The sequence below is a fragment of the Nilaparvata lugens genome, chromosome 8 (genome assembly GCF_014356525.2).
Source record: "Nilaparvata lugens isolate BPH chromosome 8, ASM1435652v1, whole genome shotgun sequence".
Classification (NCBI taxonomy): Eukaryota; Metazoa; Arthropoda; class Insecta; order Hemiptera; family Delphacidae; genus Nilaparvata; species Nilaparvata lugens.
The window spans coordinates 26,109,393-26,132,125 of record NC_052511.1 but is presented as its reverse complement, the minus strand read 5'-3'; the positions used below and the strand labels follow the sequence as shown (position 1 = coordinate 26,132,125).

Genomic DNA, 22,733 nt, shown 5'->3' with positions numbered 1-22,733 from the left:
TTTTTTTATATCTACATTAACAGATGTAGTCTAGTTAGTTAATCGAGCAAATGTAGTGTTTATGAATATGATATGATTGATATGGATATGATATGATTGATATGAATATGATATGAATATGATATGATATGATTATGATATGGATAGTGGTATGAACCTGGAGGCTAACTTCTCATCAACCATTAATCCTGTAATTATTAATCAAGATTAGCACCAACTGTAGAACACCTTCCCGGAACAAGCAGAATCCTAATTGTTGGAATCACGTTTCCCGTGTATGAGATGTGATCCGCCCAAATAATATTCTAATTATCCATTAAGTTGGGTTGGAGATATTCATTTCCAAAGTTGATGAATTGTTCTCTTCATGGTTTAAAGATATATGTTAATTATACGAGTAAATGAGAATGGACCGTAGCAATCCTGAATATTCATGATGATATTCCAGAAACTCAAATAAAATTAGCAAAAGATTCTCGTGAAATGATTTACTCTCAACTCCAAGAATCAAAATTGAAGTTTTGTGAAATTATCAAAGAAAATCCATACATTAGCCTAAACAACTTAACGGATGGGGATTGACTCGTTAAGCTTTCATCTACTCGAAGAAACGTTTAGAAGTTCAGATTGATAAAAATACAATTCGAAGAACTGTATTTATTTGAGTGATGTAGATTTTCAGTTATCTTCCACAAAACATTTTTAACTCAATCCTGAAAAAAAACATTACAATTTTCCCATCTTCGAAGCTTGAGAAACTTTTATTGATTCACAAGTACCATATCCTTCAATTTATTCGATTTACTGTATCATTGAAACTTTGATTACTGTCAAATCTTGTACATGGTATAAAGTTGATGGACAAATCATTCTTGCAGAACCTCTTCCCATCAATGATGGTAGAATGTATCAACCGACTGATTTAAGTTTAGCAAGCTAACCCTCCTTGTGTAGGACTGTCATTCCCTGAGTTGAGAGCCCAGCCATGTAGGGGGCCTTGACTGACATAGATAGGCATGCGTCCTCCACATAGATACACTCCTATGACCGGTCTGCACTCTTCCACCATGTTAAGTTAGTATGGAGAAGTGTCCTTAGTCCTCATAATTTCTCACCAGGGGCGTCATCCTCAATCAGCTTTTGTAAATGAGAAAGCAGTACACCCTATTTACATTTCATACATTAGATGTAATTTACAATCTATCAACTTTAAGAACCGTAAACTGTAACAAGATTGTAGCTGGAGCTAACTGTGTCTTTAATCAGTTCCATTACTATTTACTACAGCTACTCAGTGAGAAGTTCTCTTTCTTCAACCAGCTTGTGGCTCACACATGACCTCATGACATGGCACAATTCTCTCTCAGTCCAACTGTAATAAACTGAACTGCCTGTAATAAACTATAAACAATGTTGATTGAATGAAAATTTCTTAAATCTTTGGGTAGGATGTAAACATGTAGAAGGTTGTTTACGGAATCCATCGGAATTCATAGCAAACATATCACCACTGTTATTATTCTCACTCATGGTGACAGACTGAACGAGTCAATATGTGCTCATTTTCGAAAAAAGTGATGGAGTGATGTGGTTATGACAATCCGGGGGATTCCCGGTTGTTTACCGGTTCAAAATACTGTCAGAGCTGGAAATTCCATATATTCATGATTTCAAAATTCATGATTCAAAAGTCGAGATAAATCAATGGATTTTAGATTTGAAAAGGAAGGAATGGTCGTTATAAAGCAGATGGCTATCGGAAAGTATATATCGTTATTACTTCGACAGAGAGAGAGAGAGGGAGAGGTCGGGACAAATAATGTGACTAGCAGTGATGACGTCACGACGTAAACAGTGTACGTGTATATAGGAGCTATGTATCACTCCCATTTGACCGCTGGGCGCAATCGATGTATGTCCCGGTATCGGTCGCTCTTTCTCTCTTAATCACTCCTTATCCGTTTTCCTCCTCCCCTGCGATGTTTCTGACCTCGTCGACTCTGTTCCTTTGTCACTGTTTTTCGCTCTTCTCCTTATCACTTTTTTCCTTCCGCTTTTCTGATCGTGCGTCGCTTGGCTGCTCCTATCACTATCATTCTCGCTTTCCCTCCTTGTCACTCTTTCTATTTTTGTCCTTTCTTCTGATTCTGTTAACGTCGACTCTCCGACTCTATCATGACTGTCTCTTCTCTTCTTCTTATCACTCCTTCTCATCCTTTTCTTTCTTGTTCTTCTGTCTTTGTCTATGGAACATTTCCAAAGAACTGCCACCATAGACAACAGTAAACGAGGTGTACCTTAAACCCTGTCGGATTCCCACCCTATTTTATCCACACCTAGTCTTTTTTGGTTCCAATTTTGTGCTTCATCTTGTTCTATTCCTTGTGCAGCTCTAAGTGAATGATGTACTGTAATTAGGTTGATAGTGAGTGAAATATGTGAGACAAGATGTCTTCGAAACCTAATCATTTCTGAAACTTGGCGTTTTCTTGTTGGGAATGAGATGTTTGATTTTCAAGTTTGATGCCATTTTATTTGATAAATAAAATACTAAGAGAGGGATCATGAATTGATCTTCAATAATTGCTGTTTCTTCGTAGTTGAATATCATTTGAAACATAGTTACCAATCTAATCTGTTATAGATATAACTCGAGCAATTTTAGAGAACATAGTTTTAAAAATATAGTTTTTGCAGCGCATGTCTCAGAATTCTACAAATGAATTTAACAATGTAAAATACTCAAGTTTTTCAGTATTCATAATCTCAATCAACACCATTTTTAGTCATCAACAATTTATCACTCACGTTTTTTGTGTATATTTAATATAACTACAGTTTGTGAACTACATCCCATTCCTTCTTCATTTCTTAGTTCTAATTGAAACGATACTTGGATAGAATTGGGGCCAAAAGTCAAGCCCCAAGCACTTTCTGCCTATTGAATGGTCGAAAGGTGGGCGGGCTTTCTGGCCAGTCTAATTGGTTTACGAATTGTAAATAATCTGTGTTCCACCCCACTCAGTTTGGGCGATCTGTTTGAAATCGGATACTCAGCCACTGACGTGAGACCAATGCGAGCGAATAGCTACCGGTTCTTCTCTTCCTACCCTCTTCACTTCACAACAGATGTTACCTTTGTTGGATAAGCTTTGAAGAGAGACTTTGTGCTCGTTCTCATCTCGTTTGTTAATTACATAGGTCTTGCAGTTGAGTCCAAAAGGTTTTCTCTCAATGAAGATTTCATTCCAAACCTGACATGGACGAAATGATAATCTCATTATTTTATGTACTTTGATAATCAGAATCCTTCCACATCTTCATCTTTGTTGTCTCCATTAACAGTTTCTTTGTTGATAATAAAAACTATAATAATAGTAGCAAATGACGGTTATAATATTTTAATACTGTAATTCAAATGCCGCTTATTTATATATTTCATGAGGATATTTCAAACACTTTACTAGTACATCACAGAGGAATCGAGAATACAGTATTAAAAACATATTTTATCTACGGTCATGTTATGTCATCACAAAATCACAATCAACCACATGACAGGGGTCTTTTCGAATTGGATTTTCAATACTATACTATAATGTGAACATTATAACATGGTTTCTGATGCTGGCATCTCAAGTTCTCATTCCATCAAGTTTCCAATTCGTTGGGTTTTTAGTCCATCAAGTTCTCAGTTCATCAAGTTTTCAGTTTGTCGAGTTCTCAGTTTATCAAGTTTTTAGCTAATTAAGTTCTCAGTTGGTCATGCTTTCAGTTTGTCAAGTTGTCAGTGTGTCTTGTATTTGAAGTTTTTGAAGTTTTCATTCCAATTCCATTTTTTACTGTGAGATGTTTAAGACACGCGTTCGCTTGCTACACTCGCTCACTTGTGTCTTAACTCCACATCTAATTCGTGCGTTAAAAATCCTTATTATAATACTTTTTTATAAAATACTATTTCTCTGTTTACCAATGTATAATTGACCGAGCGAAGTGAGGTCTAAGATTCAAGTCGATGGTTTGGCATTTCTCTTAATGTTTAAATGTTTATATGTTGCGCATTTACGGCGAAACGCGGTAATAGATTTTCATGAAATTTGCCAACTTTTTTATAAAATACTATTTCTCTGTTTACCAATGTATAATTGACCGAGCGAAGTGAGGTCTAAGATTCAAGTCGACGGTTTGGCATTTCTCTTAATGTTTAAATGTTTATATGTTGCGCATTTACGGCGAAACGCGGTAATAGATTTTCATGAAATTTGCCAACTTTTTTATAAAATACTATTTCTCTGTTTACCAATGTATAATTGACCGAGCGAAGTGAGGTCTAAGATTCAAGTCGACGGTTTGGCATTTCTCTTAATGTTTAAATGTTTATATGTTGCGCATTTACGGCGAAACGCGGTAATAGATTTTCATGAAATTTTACAGGTATGTTCCTTATTTAATTGCTCGTCAAGGTTTTCAAGGTTTTAGGGAATTTTGCATTTCAAGGATAATATAAAAGGAAAAAGGAGCCTCCTTCATACGAGTAGCCTCCTTCATTAGAGTAAAAATCAGACTATAGAATTATTCATCATAAACAAGCTGACAAGTGATTACACAGATGTGTGGAGAAGCCAGTCTATTGCTGTATTTCCATAAGGTCTATAGTTTCAATCAGGTACTTGTGGATGAGAATACTGCGTGAGGTCTACTGTTCATAGAACTACTAGTATCATTGAGATAGAAAATATTGTAATCGAATCCAAACTATTTATTAATCACTCTTATTATTATAATTATTATAATCACTCTATTTATAATTAATCTATGAAATTCATCCAAGGACACTACGAAAAAGTGAATGGCCCATTGTATAGTATAGCCATTTAATGCTCGAGCCAAGACTTTTGCCTATCAGTCACTTCATTTTAGAATATTCAGAGTGAAATCGTCTTCCAAGCTACTCTTACCGACTTATTCTCATGACAACAAGTCGCAGCAACTTGTTGAAACAGAATATCGTCAGCAACATGTGGAAGAGAACGGAAGTTCAAGTTGAATGCAAAGGTGTTTTGCCCGCTAAACAGAAGCGAACGTGTGTGAAAATGTATTGTGTAGAGCACAACCAATATTGATACTGTAATATTAACAGGGTGTAAAGACAATGTGTATGAGCAGCCAGCTGCTGAACAGAGATGGTCGGGAGCAGCCTGCTAAATAGAGACCGTCAACATGCTGATGCTGATGTATAACTCAATTACTCCAGTCCGTCCCTTGGGGCAACTCTGCGAGTGGCCCAGAAATTGACTCGAAATTTCGCAAAATTAACTTCTACTGCCTTATAACATGCACGCTGCAACTTAGTTTACCACGTGTCTTATATGATCATCAAAAAATATCTATTTACTGAAAAAATATGTTTCTACTTAACACGAGGACGATTACTGCACAATACATACACATCAAAATAAGAATCTATCTATTCATCAAAAATAAAGAAGATTGATCATTGGCAGGATCGAACATCACAATGGTAAGCAAAACCAGGCTTTAGTCCAAAACTTCTGTTTAAGAATGTCGTTACTCTCTTGTCATTAAACTAGGGTGTAATTTCTCAATCTTGATCTTGATTAATTTTAGCTCGATAAGCATTTTAAATTATCATTAATTAGAACGTTTGTATTATCATTCATTCCCTCATCTTCACCTAGGCTTACAATACTTTTAGAAAGTTGCCTTTGTAAATAAATGAATAAATAAATAAGCCCAACAAACTGTCTTTCCAGTCTGTGTTAGACCTTAATCCAGATTCATAATGAGTGTGGCGTACCTAATGTGACCATTAGAAATTTGAGCAAAATTTGAAAATAAAAGAAAATGTTAATAGATTACCTTCACATGAACAAGTGACCAACAGTCGGTTTGACTCGAGGTGTTGGTGTTCATGTGATGGGTGTTATCAATTCACTTAATAAGATTTTTCCTCAATCTGTAGCAAAGAAAAACTCTGCCTTTTCGATCGGAAGAAGCCTGATAAATTCAATTGGCAAAGTGCATCACGGCAACACTTTGTACTTGGCTAATATTGAACTGAAGTGTTTCGAAACCGTCATATTATTGCAATAATCCTTGCAACTTTTTCCTGTTTGCAACGGGAATTCCCAAACGGGGAGATTAAGATTGTTTGAACCCTGTATTTTATTAGATTAGGAAGAGATATAAAATTTGTAACTGGGTGATCAATAATTAAGATTCCATACGAAATATTCGTATTTCATTTACATTAATTATTTGTATCCAAATCAACATTAATTTTCCACATGTTATACTAATATTTATACCATATTATACTAATATTTGATCATGTAATGTATGTATACTTTCTTTTAAATTTAATTGAAATGAAAAGTTTATTTTTATGCAAAAACACAATAAGCTACAGTATTGTAGCTTACAGTACTGTACAAATAAAATACAGTACAGTACTGTACTAAGTTTTAATTCTATCAAAATTCTTTTTCACACAACAGAATGAAATTCCATGCGCTACAAAAGAAATGAGATGAGATGGAAGAAAAGAGAAAAGTAGCCTATAAGTTAATGAGCCCTTGTGAATTGGCTTCTTCGGTAGGAATTGGGTCAGCCACATTATATAGTAAGAGAATTAGAATTCAGAAAAGTGGATTCTGTTTTAGTTGAGTTCCAATCATAATATTGTTCTGGAGCATTAGAACTGAAATTGTCGTTAATTGAATGACAATAATTGTATGAAAAGATGAAACTAAGAAGGTTTCCTAATCGAAAATTCTCGTTCTAGTGGAGATTTGCTGAGTCGTTTCCATCATTTTGCAGTCTTCCTGGAAGAAAAATATCTCCTTTTGTCAGCGTTCTCATTCCTCCATCTCTATCATTCTGTCTCTCCTTCCTTACTTTCTATTATTAAACCTTCTTTGGTGGGTGAGCTACCATAAAATTCAAAAGGAACAGGATTTTCGTCCACTAGGTGACACATTTCTATCTTGTCTCTTCCAAGTTTTTCTTGGAAAGGTTTCGCAAAGATTCGCTGTAGTTTGCTTTACTTTCATTACTATCGACTTTCAGGGATGAAACTCACCTATACCAGTTTGCAGTGTTTCCACACTGTATTACTTTGAGTTTTAGTCATAGTTACAGTAATTTCCGAATTAATTGTGAATTTTCCAATAACTTTCTATTGATTAAGTTTGTAGCGTGAATGTTGATGTTGTGGAACTTTTCCGTAATTGAATAGACTTTAAATGTCAAAAATCATTGAAATAAAAAATATGTGAGCACACACGAAAACATGCTCCTGTAAAATATTAATTTTTATTTAAATAAATTTTTGACAACATTATAAGTCTATTCAATTTTCTATTGGCTCCAGTAATATTGAGTTTCATAATTCATTTTTCTCTTCTCAGTTGCGGGAGTATGGCATCTTCCGACACCAATAACAGTATATTTCCAGTTTTACTGGTATTATTTGTTTCCAATATCAATCCTAATTAATATAATCAGCAAATACAGTATTGTCAAGCGGTTTGTATAGTATCAGAGAATATAGAATGTAATAAATGTAATGAAATAAGTACCGTAGAATTACAATCTATGCTCTCTGTATAGCATAGAGCGTTGAATTTTCAGTCGGTTATCATTCCACCGATTTTGGTTTTGATTCCTCACCTTTTAGCATTTATTGTATCATCGCTCAACCAATTACCTACCAAGAATAATTATTAGACTCATGTGGGTATCATAATTTAACTAAAGAATTATTTTTTCAAACGAATGATTAAAATATAAATTTTGGTGAGATTAGAATGTGAGCATGCTGAAGAATCTGCTGTACTCTAACGCTAACGTTAGCAGTATATCGATACATTTTATGTCAACAACTTTATTGTCATTATTTAGTATAAAACTTTGGAGCTTTCACGCCCGGTTTCACCAAGCTCGGTCAAGACATTTGAACATGGTCAAATCAGATACGGTTCACAACTGATTTCTGTGGCGATAGTTACAATCGTAGATTCTTGTTTAACACTATAGTCCGTAGTCCGTACAAAATTACTTTTTACTTGGAGGAATATGCGGCGCAGAGAAATGAATGGAGATCAGCCAATTATGAATAGAGTCATAGGTAGAAGCGCGGTTGCCAATTTGTCGATTAAACTCAGTCGACTGAGTGCTTTCAGACAGGAAACTTTGCATGTGTAGCATGAGCACATGAACAGTCACTAGAAATTAGAGAACGCTGGTCGGTTCAGAACGGTAACATCGCGGCTCTACCTACCTTTCTCTGCTGCGCATGTCCCTCCAAGTCAAAAGTAATTTTGCACCGACTATAAGTGTAAAACGTAACCATGTGCAAATTTTTTGACCGAGCTTGGTGAAACCGGGTCTCTGTACATTTCTCAAATTATGGGTTTTGCTGATCGTCTTGTATTGCATAAACATTATGAAATATATATGATAATACAATATCGCATCATGATACAGTTGGAAATAATACATGTGATAAAAATGAGTTGTGTGTTGTTTGTTGTGCAGGGGTGATGGATGTATTGAGTCTGGAGCAAGAGGTGGGTGCTTGGGACTCTGTGCTTCTCGACCCTCTGACCGAAGACTCTTTCATCGCTAACCTCCATCAACGATTCAAGAGAGACCACATCTATGTGAGTACACTAACTAGCTACAATTCATACTAATCGTTCGGCATGTTCGCAAATTTATTATTAGCGTATGGAATTTTGGGGAATCCAGTAGGAAGTTATATAAATAAAAATTGAAATCTATGTCTTTTTAAATGATTTAGTCCCTATTTTGGACTTTTTTAATGTTATTTAAATTTGGGAGAGAAATGGTACAAAGGTATCCTTGGTTTTTCTCTACCGATCTGTGTTTTTTCTAGATAATATGAAAAATAAATTAAATAAAATACTTGACGAAATTATGTAAAGTGTAGAAGCGGGTAGTATACTTACTACGGTAGTCTCTTCTTTGGTGGCTAAACATGGTTCAGTCATGAGACTGAGCAGTATTGACAGTTTTTTCTTCAAGGTTATTACTTGAAGGTCGGCTGCCTTTCGCTGCTACAACTTCAACCGTTGTTCTCGTGTACAACTATAATATCACATTTTCACCCCCAGATTGTGAGATTCAATCAGAAAAATTCATCATAATACTAACATATTTTACTAAAATTCAATAATCATGTAAATACATCACAATCGCTATTCAAAGTATTGAATCTCAAATGTTGTACTAAACTGTATTTAATATAATGTAATTAATCAATAGATCTATGTGAATTATTAATATTGCATTGAAAATTTTCAATTAACTGTAGCTTCAGCTTATGAATATAACTGGGATTTCTCAACGTAGTATTAATGAGTTGGTAGAGTAATAGTGTTCGAATGATTCATTCATGAGCTATTCAATGTTGTTGGGAGTTTGCTTATAGTTTGATATAGGTCAGCCCTGACGTATCAGGAATTCATACTCAAATTAATACTGTATATCAGTAAATACACGCAGCCCTTCGTGGCTAGTCGAGTCAAACACCATAGTTTGATATAAATATGAATGAATTCTATATAAATATGTATGAATATTATGCCAGAGAAATGGCATGAGAGACTGTCAAGATCAAGAACAAAGAAAAATATAGGAAAAACTATATTTTTTATTTAAAAAATCTGTTGTGGCGCACTCACACAACTTTCCTTGTCGTTATTTTTCTCCAGCGTCGATTTTTTGGAAATATAATCAAATATAAAATTGATCAGCTGATGAGATCAATTCTGCTATCTCCTCAACAGTCTGCTAGAATCAACAGTCGCCTTTCTCGTAAAGTTTGCATTTGAATAATCACATTTTCTCGAATCTCGAGCCAATCTTCAATATAAGTGGAAAAGTTACTGGACATATCATTTGTAGAGATTTTCGGGCTCAATCTTTTCCACTTGAAATTTTTCGTTTAAATTGTAGGCTATCTGAAGCCTGATAATTGGAAATCGAAAATCAAACTTTGCATAGATGAAGCGGAGCTCCTGGAATTTTTACAGATATGAGACTTGTGGCAGTTGATAGAGCTTATCAATGACTATTTTAGGTATAAATTTGATCAAAATCGTTGGAGCTGTTTTTGAGAGAATCGCGAAAAACCCTGTTTTTGACATCATGTTCGCCATTTTAGCCGCCATCTTGAATTGTATTTGATCGAAATTGTTCGTGTCGCGTCCTTATAGTGTAAGGACCTTAAGTTCCAAATTTCAAGTCATCTCGTTAATTGGGAGATGATATAAACAATGAATTTTCCATTTCTCGACCGAATTTCTCTTAAGCCGTGTCCACACTGAACAAATGTTCGACATTTTAAAAAGTTTAGGCAGTCGTTGTTTGTCAAACAAAAAATTACTGTTTTCCAAAAATTTTCAGGGTTGACAGCTGTGAAACAGCTGTAAAACATAAAACCTGTTCTTCCCACTTACAAATATTTTGATTGTTGACGCGTTCACACTGGCTCCGGGCAAACATTGTTTGTCAAACATAATAAGATTTGCCCAAACTTTTTCAACAAACATGTTTGTCGAACATTTGTTCAGTGTGGACACAGCTTTATGATGCTTGATATTGAACCGCACTGACGAGCTGAAAAAAATGAATTGTAGTACGATGAGATCCGAGCATTTTATCAGAAGTTATAAGTGTTTGAAATTTTGATCCTTGAGGTGTCCTTTCGCGCGCCTCTCCTCTAGGAAATACTGAAATGAAGTGCATCTAACAGGTAATTCTCGTAGAACATAATCTCTTGAACTTATATCATTGTGCAAAATATCAATGTGACGACAATTTAGTTCGTGATGATGGTTGAAGATAAAAATTAGGTGTTTTTCACAATACAAGGAGCATTGTTGTCAGGTGTACCTGGAAATCTATACCGTATGAGATAGAGCGCTCTATCTGATCTCAGATTGTAGAGCACAAAAATACGCCCAGAGGGATTTTGAATTATACATCTAAGTTACTATATAGTAGATTACTTTCCTCAACAGCTGAGACAAGAAACAAAATAAGACAATTTTTTTTTCATTCAAATGTTGGCAATTCTGGAATTGACATGACACTATTTAAAAATCCAAAAAAAAACTCTTTCTCTCAAGATAATCAATCCTCTTCGATAAAAAAAATAAAAGAAAAACTTAAATTGAAAAAAATAGAATTGTTTCAACTTTTTAGTTGGGAAAAACATCGGATGACCGATGTCTAGGTAAAACCATCGATAAGTGAAAAACATCAAACAGTGAACATTGATGTTTATTGTTGGAACATCGATGTTTTTATGTTTTTAAACATCGATGTATCGATACCCATCCCCCATCCCTAGTGATTAGCCATTTACTGTTATGATAAATTATTATTGGCTTGAATATTCATTTTTATCAGACCATTGGCGCCAGTAGGGTAGTTTCTGGACTCTCTATGTAAACAAATAAAGCATAGTAATATACAAATCTATAAACTGAAGAGAATTAATAAAACAATAATTTAGAATTAGAAATTCAAATTTTATTGACAATAATTTTTGTGTTTAGGAGTATGTGTTTGAAAGTAGCTACATGTGTGGGAATATGTGAATATTTTTTTGTATTTTATCAATCGAATCGTAGATAATCCATCCGTTACCATTGTTCTATCAAGAAGTCCATTTTTATGTTTGAAGAAGTATCTGTAACAGATGGTTGACATTTATTAGAATTTATTTTATTATAACTTTTACACATTTTCATGAATTCCTTTTAGCGTTTTGCAAGAATCAGTTCCAATGGAATTATTGTTTTTAAAGAAATTGGTATTCCAATTTATATCTGAGTTGAGTGATTTTATAATATAATAAACATTAGACTTTCTTTTGGTCGATTGCCTCTTTCTTAATGGTTTATAAATATTGTATGTTTGCACAATCTAATAAGTAAATGGCCGTTAAGATAAATTTTGTGTATAATTCCGTTAGATCATCAGATTTCGTTAGATTTCTTCATTTACATCATTCAATTATATCAATTTGCTCTTGGTATTAGATTTGGGGGGCGAGTAAGCTGTCTTCATGGAATTTCAATCAGTTTTCTTTGTAGTAGTGTAGGTGATATTTTGGTAGATATGCAGTTTGAATAAAAAGCTATCGCAAACACATAGGTCTAATATTGATTGAAGAAACTGAATAGAATAGAATAGATATTTGGTATCACATACAAAAAATTGCTAATTGACTTCGTCATTATCGAAATCTGAGACACATATATCTTTGTTACATCAATAACAACCTCTAGTAAACCCTACTAAAATAAATCATTCAATACCACAATTCAACAGTTAAATATTTCTTTTACAAGAGTTAAGTTTCATTGGAGATCCTATTATAAATGACAAATTACTCTTGAGCACCAACATTTTTGACCCTCATATGAATCTAAATTAATTTTTTTAAATTATAAGGTGAAATTCTTTTCGGAGTTGTATGGTTTTGCAGGTTTGACGGCTAGTGAGATCGGACTCCCCGATCATGTGATACATGATTTCGATATAGAGTTCCAAGAGAAAATGTATGAAGAAAACTGCAAAATGATATATCAACCAGTATCAGTTTGTTGATGTAAAAGTTGTAAATTATGTTGCATATTAACTCAACCTAACCTAACCAGCTGAAATCATGAGTCAGCACATAAAGGACTGTCTGTATCAAGGTACCTAGAATACCATCGTATTCTAGTTACATTGATCTGTATGATAGCTTCCAAATAGCCTCAGCTGATTTTATGAATGAATGAATGAATGGAAAAACTGTAGTAATATTGCATGCAATGAATTCTTCATTTGACTAAATGATAAATAACAACAATTTTTTCCCCCTATGCACTTTCAATGTTATTTTTATATCCTAAAAAGGACGAAGGAGTTAGTCAATTTTTTTGTCCAACGAACTTGACCTGTAAAGAGGTTCGAAGAATACTTGTCCAAAATTTGAAGCTGATTGATCAATTCTTTCTAAAGTTATTGTAGATCATACAGATAGACTACGACTTTCGTCACCTTCAGTAAGTCGAAAGTGAGACCTTTCTAGCGCTCGTTCAAATATTTAACAATTGAAATTAGTTACCCGTTGTTATATTAAATATGCGAGTATTGACAGACTTGGTACCTACAACTTGTATCAATCGCAGTAAGATCTACCATAGATGTAATGGTGTAAAACCTCTAAATGATTTCTAGCTATTTTAATAAATACTGTATGAAGCTGTGATAACTTTGAGTATTTTATTGAATAGTTTTATCTTTAATCATATCAATATTTAAAGGATCTACAATTTTTGATGAGAACAAAGTTCTACTGACTCAAGCAATGTGTCCGATGAGGGTGATGTTGACGGTAGTCCTTTCCTTGCCCATGGTTGAGAGAGATTTGCTTGTGGGTTGCAGTAACTAGCGCAAATTAATGTGCTCTGTAATATCATGAGAAAAAACACTGTTGGATCCAGTTTCTACAATCAGTTTGAACTCATAGGGTTTTATACTCTATTATCAGAATGATAGAACAAATGCATAATTATATTTCGAGAATGTGTGGAAATTATCCAATGAATCATATCAAATTAATGCATCATACTTACAGTAGGCTATTATAAATTATTCAGAAAGATAAAAAAATTACACACAATACTCTTTCAATAGATCAGATAGAAAAGATCAAAGATATTGATGAAATCGATAAAAAATAGTAATTAATATTAATAACTATTATTTTCATAACTATGAAGGGCTACATTTGAAGGTGTTTCTAAAAGGGTACTATGTCGTATCATTTTTACTAATAATAATATATGCCACTTTTGGCATAAAATAGGATTGAAAGCTTTATATAGCTATGGTGTTGTAGATAAACGTTTTTAATTGGAAGTTTTTCTAGAATCTTGTGTTTGGAGAACCTTAGCTAGACTTGACTGTAGTTAAAATCTTATCAAACTTGACCTTGAATAAATTTCTTCATAAATGAAACGCTTTAGTTGATATTGGCTCTACTTTATAGTACTGTATCTGACTTGATTTTGAAATATATTTTCTGATTGGATTATAAAAGATAATATATGAGGAATCTACTGTGTATAGACTTATCTAGATAAGTATTTTAGTAGTCTTATTAATGGATCACTGATTTTTTTTTGTTTCTCTCTGTCATGTAAGCCTTGTCAGAGGCTACTCTATTCAAATTAATTGAATTGATTCAAATCAATCAAATGAACTTGTTATTCAAATCGTTGTACCTATTTATACGTAAAATTTAGAAACGATAATTTAATTGAATCTAGCTATTTGTTAATCACAATGATTGTGAGAGAAACGCAGACTCAATTTAAAAATGTTCCTCTTCCAAATTTTGGTAGAAAATTTGTCAGAAATAGCTCTTACTGAATCACAATTGAAGTCAAAATTAGAAAAAAAGAAGCCACCAGCTTATTTTGAGGGATTCAACTTCGAGGGAAACTCTCCAAGTCTTCATAAATTTATCATATTTTTAACCCATGAATCTTTTTTAAGTCTGTGCGAACAACTGAGACACGTTTCAAAGTTTTTATTTGTATACTATCAATTCATCAATATGAAAAAAATTCTCAGGTAATTTTCTTTTCCCGATTATTACTTTTTGAGATATGAGCGCCTAGTTTACATGTTTCAAACAGATAATTTCAATATTTGGTAAGAAGAGAGAAATTCTTGAGATTTTGAGTATAAATTCATCATGATATTGTGATTAAATAAAAATATTCTCTAAATATCAAATTTTATTTTTTAAAATGAAATAAATTTCAAAAAATTGATATTTTTGGAAAAGATTACATGAAATCATATCTTATCGATTTTGAAAATGATCTGTTTTAGTCACTTATATTTACAAAAGTAATAATTGGATAAAAAAGTTTTCCTGAGAAACAGTTTTTATTCTGATAACTTGATAGTATCCAACTCGAGAAACTTCAAAACATATCACCATTAGAACGTTTTTTAGCCGCTTGCACAGCCTTAAAGAGTGTAAAAAATAATTTTTACTATACTGTATTGAGTTTATTGTATTTTCAAGATGTTTATGGGTGAAACGAAAGATTTCTTATAAAAGGGCGTTCTGATTAGAATTCTCTGTAGCATGAGAATATTTGAATATTGTGATTCAATTTGAAAGGGCGTTTAACAACTTGTGCTTTCTTCTTAAAAACATAGCCTGTCCTATGCTCATTTACACGATAAAGGGTTGATGACTTCAAGACAGCATTATTATTTAATAATTTGGAGAATCTGTATTTTAATATAGATTACACTAATATTCAACAATATCCCAATAAATGTCATTTTCAATAATCTTCTTGTACAGGTTTTCCACCTGAAATATGCATTAAAAAATTATATATATTCTACATTTTTATTAAAAATATCAGTTTTATTACATAGCAAATGCTCATAAAGCCATACAACTCTGCAATGCAATGCAATACAATAACAGTAATCATAAGCTATTGGAATTTGAAAAATTAGCTGTTAGATTTTTCTTCTCAATTTCTAAAAAAAATATATAATTTTAGATTACACCATTTTTAAATCACTGTTTTATAGTATATTGCTAACAAGGAAACGTAAACTCAAATTCGAATCAATGGTACTTAATAAAAATATTATTATTCTTAAGGTAATAGTAATTGATCAGTCTACTCACCAAGAAGAAGAGTCGGCTTGTTATAACTATTGAATTTTCTGTCAGTATTTATAGAGAAAAATTATGAGACGGACCAATGCTTGATAAGTATCCGCCCAATGAAAATGTGCGATTAGCATCGTACGAGGTCTGCAGACGTCTCAATACCTAGTCATCAAAAAATAGATGTAATAAGGCAGCTGCTGCAAACTGAATTCATAATGCAATACTGTTATCAGAGACGTTATTTAGCGCGTATGTTATCAAATTGTCTGTTTTGTTGGAGAAGACTATTTCCATAGGGCGATTCTTCATTGACCTTTGCCCAGTGGTGTAGTCCTGTTATCGAATATCCATAATCATGCATATAATAAACCTATATTATTCTCGTTATTAATAATTACCCAATATTAAAAAAACCCAATACTGCGTGTTTTGCGACCGAATTTGATGAATTCATGTAATAACAGAACTATGAAACAGCAAAATCATAATCGATGTTCAATAGACACATTATTTCAGTTACCAACTCAAATTATGTTGAATAGTATTTTGGAATTCCATCAGTGATGTTTATTTAAGGGTAGAATCGTTGTCGTTGTATTTGCATATGAACCTGTGTGAGGTGCGTGGCTTGTGGATTGTAATTAGTTGTTTATTGTAATTAGTTAACATTAGATTCATCAACGCTCAAAGTAGGCCCGTGTATTGTAATGGTTATTTTATCTATTTATTCATTTATTCATTCGTACAAAACTGTATGGAAGTAGCAGATCGATGATACATTTCGCTTTCATGACAACATTGAAATGAACACTAATCGGAAATAAGTTTAGAATTGATAATAAAAAGTAAATATGGCTACAAATACAATACAATAAGACCTACAAAGCTTATAATTCTAAATTATTATATAATGCAAAAAAATTCATAGTGCTAATAATGTTTTCAGGACAATCAGATGGCAAATATGTGATGTTGAACATAAATTGAAAATCAGAAAGAATAAAATAATAATATTATTACAACCAACAGTTTACAATTCAATTAATTAACATTGGAAAACATATTATTAGTAGTTCTGTGAGCAGTAGACCTCACGCAGTTTTCTCATCCACAAGTATCTGATGTCACCTGTTCTAGTTGATTCAGTTGAATCACAATTGACAGTTGTATCATAAAAAAGTAAATTCGTATGGCTTTTGTTGGTGGGGAGTCCGTTGCGGGAAGGTCCCACCGCCTGAATATATAATTTAAACCGTCTATGGGTCTTACGACTGTCATACTTCAGCCGGGACCGACAGTTTAACGTGCCTATCCGATAACACGGGAGTGATCTGGTTAAAAAACTTTTGGTATTGAGAGGGTTTGAACCCGGAATCTGTATGCTGCTACGCAAGCACTCTATCCACTAGACCATAATAGTTGTATCATAATTTACTCTTAAAAACTGTTATTTGTTTTCTCCAAGATCCAAAACTCACTTATGTTGTCATACACGGCCAGACGGACATCTGTGTAATGCATGTAATGAATAATCCACTCGACAGCTGATTGATTATGAATAATTCTATGGTCTGATTGATCCTATCTTCAAAGTATATGATATATATATAGTGATATCAGAGTATGGAGGAATTCCTTTTCTTTTCATATTATCCTTAAAATGCAAAATTTCAAAAAAACCTTGTGTATACATCGTGATCTTATCTTCAAAGTAGATGATATATATATATAGTGATATCAGATTATGGAAGAATTCCTTTTTTCATATCATCCTTAGTGTTAAAGTGTTGTGCTTGTTTGTAAGGGAACATGATCTGTTCCCGAAAAACTCCAGTTTTTCAGTAAATATCTCTTCCGGCATGTTTTTCAAGCCCCTGTCGCCCATTCTGGTTTCAGTTAGGACTCTCCCAACTTTATAGCTGCTCTCAGTTTACATGGAAACGCGCAAACTTCGAATTTGCATCTAATTAGCACAATTATAAGACAAGCTCAAGGAATGAGAGGTTTAGTTGGAGGAGGAGGAGGAGGAGGAGGAGGAGAAGGAGGAGGAGGAGTAGGAGGAGAACGAGGAGGAGAAGGAGGAGGAGGAGGAGGAGGAGGAGGAGGAGAAGAAGAAGAAGAAGAAGAAGAAGAAGAAGAGAAGAAGAAGAAGAAGAAGAAGATGAAGAAGGAATGAGAGGTTCAGTGGGAGTAGTAGTAGTAATAGTAGGAGGCGGAGGAGAAGGAGGATGAGAAGAAGGAAAAAAGGTTGAGGAGGATGAGGTTGCGGAGGTGGTGGAGATGGTTGAGAAGGAAAGGAGGAGAAGGTAAAGGTTTAGAAGTTAAAGTACTGGGAAAAAATGTGAGAGTATAAGGAAATAGAGAGAAAGAAATTGAGAAGTAGAGAGAAGGAGAAAGATGCTCAAGAAAAGGGTTTGTAACGGAAATAGCGTGGTTAGAGACAAAACACGCTAATGATGCGCAAAAGTACCCATTAAAAGTTGGGCAGATTCGTGTAGACTTGGCTCATTTGTGATTGCAGATTAATTGTTGAAAATCGAAGTTGCATTTCCATTTTACATTATTCATAATAGATGCGAAGTTGCTGTTAGGATTCCAGACTACTTATTAATTCGGGGATCTTTCTTTACTTCACAAATTCACTCGACAATATCATTACTAGCCTACTCTAGGTATAATTTGCAATGCACGATCCAAAATATGTTGTTTTTGATTTACCTAGGTAGCTGGAAGACATGGTAAAATTTTTATATTGTGAGTGTTTTATTTTATTTCAAATCAAATCAGATAATTTTATTGTAGAAGGCTCTTGAGATTGTTAAAAGTATTACAGCAATAAAAATTCAACAACATTCAAACCATTTAATAGTTATAAAATGAAAGACAGTAAAAAAATATGTATCAAAATAGACTAGGTTGAATTGTCATATTATTAACATTTTCATAAAATTATTTTACATCATTATAATATGAGATAATATTGAGAGATAAACTTAATATAATACAAACATAATATCAATTACTCCAGTGAACGCTCTACTACAAAATGAAAATACCAAGTTGAAATCAGAGCTGTCCGCCTTACAAGAATATTCCCGTAGAGATAACGTAATTTTACATGGAATCCCAGAAACAGTTAACAAGTCCGTTATCGAAATTTTCAATAGTGTATCCACCACAATAAACAGCAAACTGACAGCTAGAGACATAGTCTAAGTACGGCCCATAGACTTCCCATAAAAGCCAAGGCATTAAGCCAGTGGTCATCAAGTTTCTCCGCCGACAAGATAAAGAATCCTGGCTGGCAGACTTCAAAAAAGTATCATCCATGGACAAACAAAATCAAGGTATACCGACAAAATCCATTAATAAGGCTCTACCAGATGGCAAGATTTTTGCAAATCATCACTTAGCTCCACAAATTCTGGAACGACTAAAGCAGGTGAGAAGTGTGGCTTTCGGTAAAAGGATATAAATTTGTTTGGTCGAGGGAAGGAAAGATCTTCGTTCGAAAAGATGAAAGCCACTCGACAATCATGATCCGTCGAAAGGAGGATTTGAACACGCTATAAACATTGACTTTCGAGCTGGTAAACGAATTTCTAAAATACGAAATTAACAATTCCTATAATTTAGATTTTATTCATATGAATATTATAAACATAAATAAAAGCTTCGATAAATTAATTTATTGTATAGATGGATTAAATTCTTAGAATGTATTTTTTGATAGCAGAATAACTATAATTAAAACTAATGCAGTAAGAAATCGACAAATAGAACAAGATAAATATGCTTTGAATAGTTTTTTGTGTGAAATGGATGCTGAATGGTGGTTTTATATTTCGCCTTATAATAATAACAATAAAAAAAAATATTATCTGTTCTCTTTGAAACTCGGATAAACTATTTTAAAACATTAACTGCTGTTGTTGAATCACAGGTAGCAGAAGACAATATTTCCATTTTTTATTCTCGGATTGCTAAATTACTTTTATATTAAGAAATGCCATTTGAAAACGATCCAGATGAAATTGTTGATTTAGGACTCTATGATACAATTGAAGTTGAGGATATTGCTGCCTTAAATCCAGACTGTTTGCATAGTAATTCAGAAAATTTTGTAAGTTCATTGCATATGAACTTTAGAAGTATTAATAAAAATTTTGATGAATTTATATACTACTTGAACCAATGTGTAAAAAAATCATATAGTTTTAACTGAAACATGGATTACTGAAGACTGTCAACATAACTTTCAAATAGAATGATATCGAAGTATCTATAAAAATAATAAGTATACCAAAAGTGATTGTATCTGCTTGTTTATTGATAATGATATCGACTTTGAATTGGTTAAAAACAAGAGTTTACAATAGAAAACAAGAAATGTACTCTCATATCTATTTACCGTTCTCCTTCTCTAAATGCTATGGATTTTATCAACAGTTTAGATGCGTTACTTCAAAATTCCAACAGAGATGATACAATTCTGTTAACAGGAGATATGAATCTGAATATTTTGGAAAATTGTAACTTAGTTAATGAATACTTAAGCGCTGTACATCTTAATGGATTTAAATCCTACATTAACAAACCGACTAGAGTCCAACCTAATACTAAGACATGCATCGATCATATTTCTTTTAAAAACACGCATATATCCCCAGAAAATATCTTTGCAACTATAGTAAAATCAAATATATCTGACCATTATTGTTCCACCATACACTTAAATCGTACAAAAAGTAGAAATTACTGTATTAAACCATCTAAAGAGAAAATTAAAATTAATTATGATAAACTAAATAGAAGCTTGGAAAATGAAGAATGGGAAGGTGTATTCAATAATAGCTCAGGCAACATTGACGAACTGGTAGATAGTTTTTTTAAATACTTCAAATAGACATATAGATGAAAGCTCAAAATCTCTCAAAATACCTCATAAAAGGAAACCCTTGAAAAAATGGATCAGCCAAGGTATTATCAATTCCATAAGGAGGAGAGACAAAATGCACAGTCAATTAAACAAGCAACCATTCAACACTAGGTTAAAGGAGGAATATAAAAGATATAGAAACACTCTAAACAATTTAATAAAAGATGCAAAGCTTGAATATTTTAGAAACAGATTTCATTGCAATAAAAGAAACACTAAAAAGACATGGAAATGCATAAAAGAAATTACGAATACAAAAAATAAAGAATTTGAACCTAAAATTAAAGCTGATATACTAAATAAACATTTTGCAACAGTAGGACAGACTTATGCAAATAATCTGATTCAAAATAATAAAATCTATATTCCTGACTCAAACTCTGTACGACCGCTAGATAGTTTTTTTACAAATCCAATCCAATGTCTTTGATATAGGTAAATTTATTCACAAACTTGAACCAAATCCATCTCCGGGTGCAGATAACATTACAGGTGAATGCATGAAAAAATGTCAACGTTTATTGCCAACCCCTTAGAGTTTATTTTCAATAAGTGTTTCCTGGTAGGATATTTCCCCAAGAGATTCAAAATTGCCCTTATAAAACCAATACCCAAATCCATAGAGCTTGAAAATCCTCAAAATTATAGACCTATAAGTCTACTCAGTAACCTATCGAAGATTATGGAGAAAATAATAAAAGCTAGATTAATGAGATTTCTGAAAAAATATAATTTTATCAAGAAAAAACAATATGGATTTCAAGAGGGTAGATCTACAAAAGATGCAGTCTTGCATTTGACAAGTATTATAAACAAAAACTTTAATAGCAACAAAAAACCCTGACCGTATTCTTGGACCTGGCAAAGGCTTTTGATTCAATTCCTCATACTATACTGTTGAATAAACTGCAAAATAGTGGCATAAGGGGGGAAGCAAAAGAATTATTTGCGAGCTATCTAACAGATAGGATACAAATTTTTAAATTGAATGATGAAACTAATACACAAAATATCAAAGATTATGGTCTTCCACAAGGAACAGTATTATCACCTCTGCTTTTTTTGATATGCGTGAATGATTTGTTGAAGACTACTATTCCGACTGGTGTTGCTCTTTCTTTTGCTGATGATACTGCCTTGGTATTTTCAGGATCAACATGGAAAGATGTTTTTGACTATGCAAATCGTGGGCTTTTCATGATTAAGTCATGGTTGAATAGTCATATCCTCACATTAAATACAAGCAAAACAAAATATGTAACATTTTCTCCTAATAATAGTGGCCAGCCACCAGAAGAGTTGAATTTATCCATTCATACTCACAATAGAATAATTCAAAAATGCACTTGTCCATCAATAGAGAGAGTAGAATCAATAAAATACTTAAGTGTGATAGTAGATCAAAATATTAGATATGGCATTCATATTAACCAACTATGCCATAAACTTAAATACTTAATCAATATATTTCACAGAATAAATGCATTAAAGAACTTAGATATAATAAGAACCTATATTACGATATTACGCCTATGCCCTCTCGCTTTTCTATTAAGCCGCGTTTACACCAAAGTTATTAACAAAATGTTAATAACTTAATCTTTATAGATTCTATTAGATTGAACGGTACTTGATAAACACATATGATCATCATGTGTATGATAAGTTATGTTCAATTTAATAGAATCAATAAGGATTAAGTTATTAACATTTTGTTAATAACTTGGGGTGTAAACGCAGCTTTACAATATTGAAGTTTGGGGAGCAGCCTATGATACCCACTTAAAAAAACTATTCATAATCCAAAAACATATTATTAGAGCGGCGCTAGGAATGCCCAGGCGTTATCCCAGCAGGAATGTCTTTGAAGAAATTGGCTTACCCACGCTACGTCAAACCTACATAACAAATTTAATCTTATTCCTGAACAAAAATAATCACCTTTTTCTCCTCGAACTGTTCCTTATAATATACGTCTCACTGTAGTCAACACTTTTAATATAGATTTTACAGCATTAACAACTTGCAAACGCC

General features: G+C 33.0%; 1 protein-coding gene and 1 long non-coding RNA gene across 6 annotated transcripts in view; one reads left to right on the top strand and one right to left on the bottom strand.

Annotated features, from left to right (window-relative positions):
* Positions 1–22,733, top strand: part of LOC111055207 (unconventional myosin-Ia) — a 126,221-nt gene that overhangs the window by 22,275 nt on the left and 81,213 nt on the right. For all 5 annotated transcript variants that reach the window (XM_039434362.1, XM_039434361.1, XM_039434359.1 and 2 more), the window contains exon 2: positions 8,560–8,684. In XM_039434362.1, coding sequence (XP_039290296.1) covers positions 8,565–8,684 — 120 coding nt within the window. In that variant the 5' untranslated portion in view covers positions 8,560–8,564. The remainder of the gene's footprint in view (positions 1–8,559; positions 8,685–22,733) is intronic.
* LOC111055210 lies at positions 11,562–22,655 on the bottom strand. The gene is made up of 4 exons (XR_002606348.2): positions 22,641–22,655; positions 15,776–15,922; positions 13,408–13,514; positions 11,562–11,743 (listed from the first exon to the last, which is right to left on the bottom strand). It is a non-coding gene; the product is annotated as an uncharacterized LOC111055210 (long non-coding RNA).